Raw genomic sequence first — 753 nt, 5'->3', positions numbered from 1 at the left:
GCCAACTTGTTTTTTCATTATCTCATTTGCAATCTCTGAATTCAAGTCTCTACACCAAAGACCATAAGATGTAATTATGAAATATAGCCAACTCCTTGAACTCAGTACGTGAAATCTAGAATCCGTCTGCAATGCAGGAGACTCAGGTTCTTTTTTTTTTTTTTCTGTGGCCCTGAAAAGGGCCTTTAGTTTTTCTAAACGTTTCAAGCTACTTTGCTCAACCACCAAAACCGTAAAGGGTACGGCCCTGACGTTTGAGCGCGTAGACCACATCCATGGCGGTAACAGTCTTGCGCTTAGCGTGCTCCATATAGGTGACCGCGTCCCGGATCACATTTTCCAGAAACACTTTCAGCACCCTACGAGTCTCTTCGTAGATAAGACCAGAGATACGTTTGACGCCTCCATGACGAGCCAGACGCCGGATAGCTGGCTTAGTAATACCCTGAATGTTGTCCCGCAAGACTTTGCGATGGCGCTTAGCACCCCCCTTGCCAAGGCCTTTGCCACCCTTCCCACGACCAGACATGGTTGCTGTCGCAATGAGACTCAGGTTCTATCCCTGGGCTAGGAAGATCCCTTGGAGAAGGGAAAGGCTACCCACTCCAGTATTCTGGCCTGGAGAATTCCATGAACTGCATAGTCCATAAGGTCACAAACAGTTGGACATGACTGAGCAACTTTCACTTTGCTTCGCTTCCCATCCAACCTCTTGAACTCAGTAAGCACAATCTACATACTCCTACATTTCAC

The 753-nt window shown here is 47.1% G+C and overlaps 1 protein-coding gene across 1 annotated transcript; it reads right to left on the bottom strand.

Moving 5' to 3' along the window:
* Positions 1 to 217: 217 nt before the first annotated feature.
* LOC113898356 (histone H4-like) lies at positions 218 to 529 on the bottom strand. The gene has a single exon (XM_027551393.1). It carries the CDS (start codon positions 527 to 529, stop codon positions 218 to 220), a length of 312 nt encoding a protein of 103 aa, XP_027407194.1.
* Between the last annotated feature and the right edge of the window lie 224 nt (positions 530 to 753).

This window comes from Bos indicus x Bos taurus, chromosome 1 (assembly GCF_003369695.1).
Source record: "Bos indicus x Bos taurus breed Angus x Brahman F1 hybrid chromosome 1, Bos_hybrid_MaternalHap_v2.0, whole genome shotgun sequence".
NCBI classification, from domain to species: domain Eukaryota; kingdom Metazoa; phylum Chordata; class Mammalia; order Artiodactyla; family Bovidae; genus Bos; species Bos indicus x Bos taurus.
The sequence above is the reverse complement of the archived record's forward strand: the minus strand, read 5'-3'. Positions and strand labels throughout refer to the sequence as shown.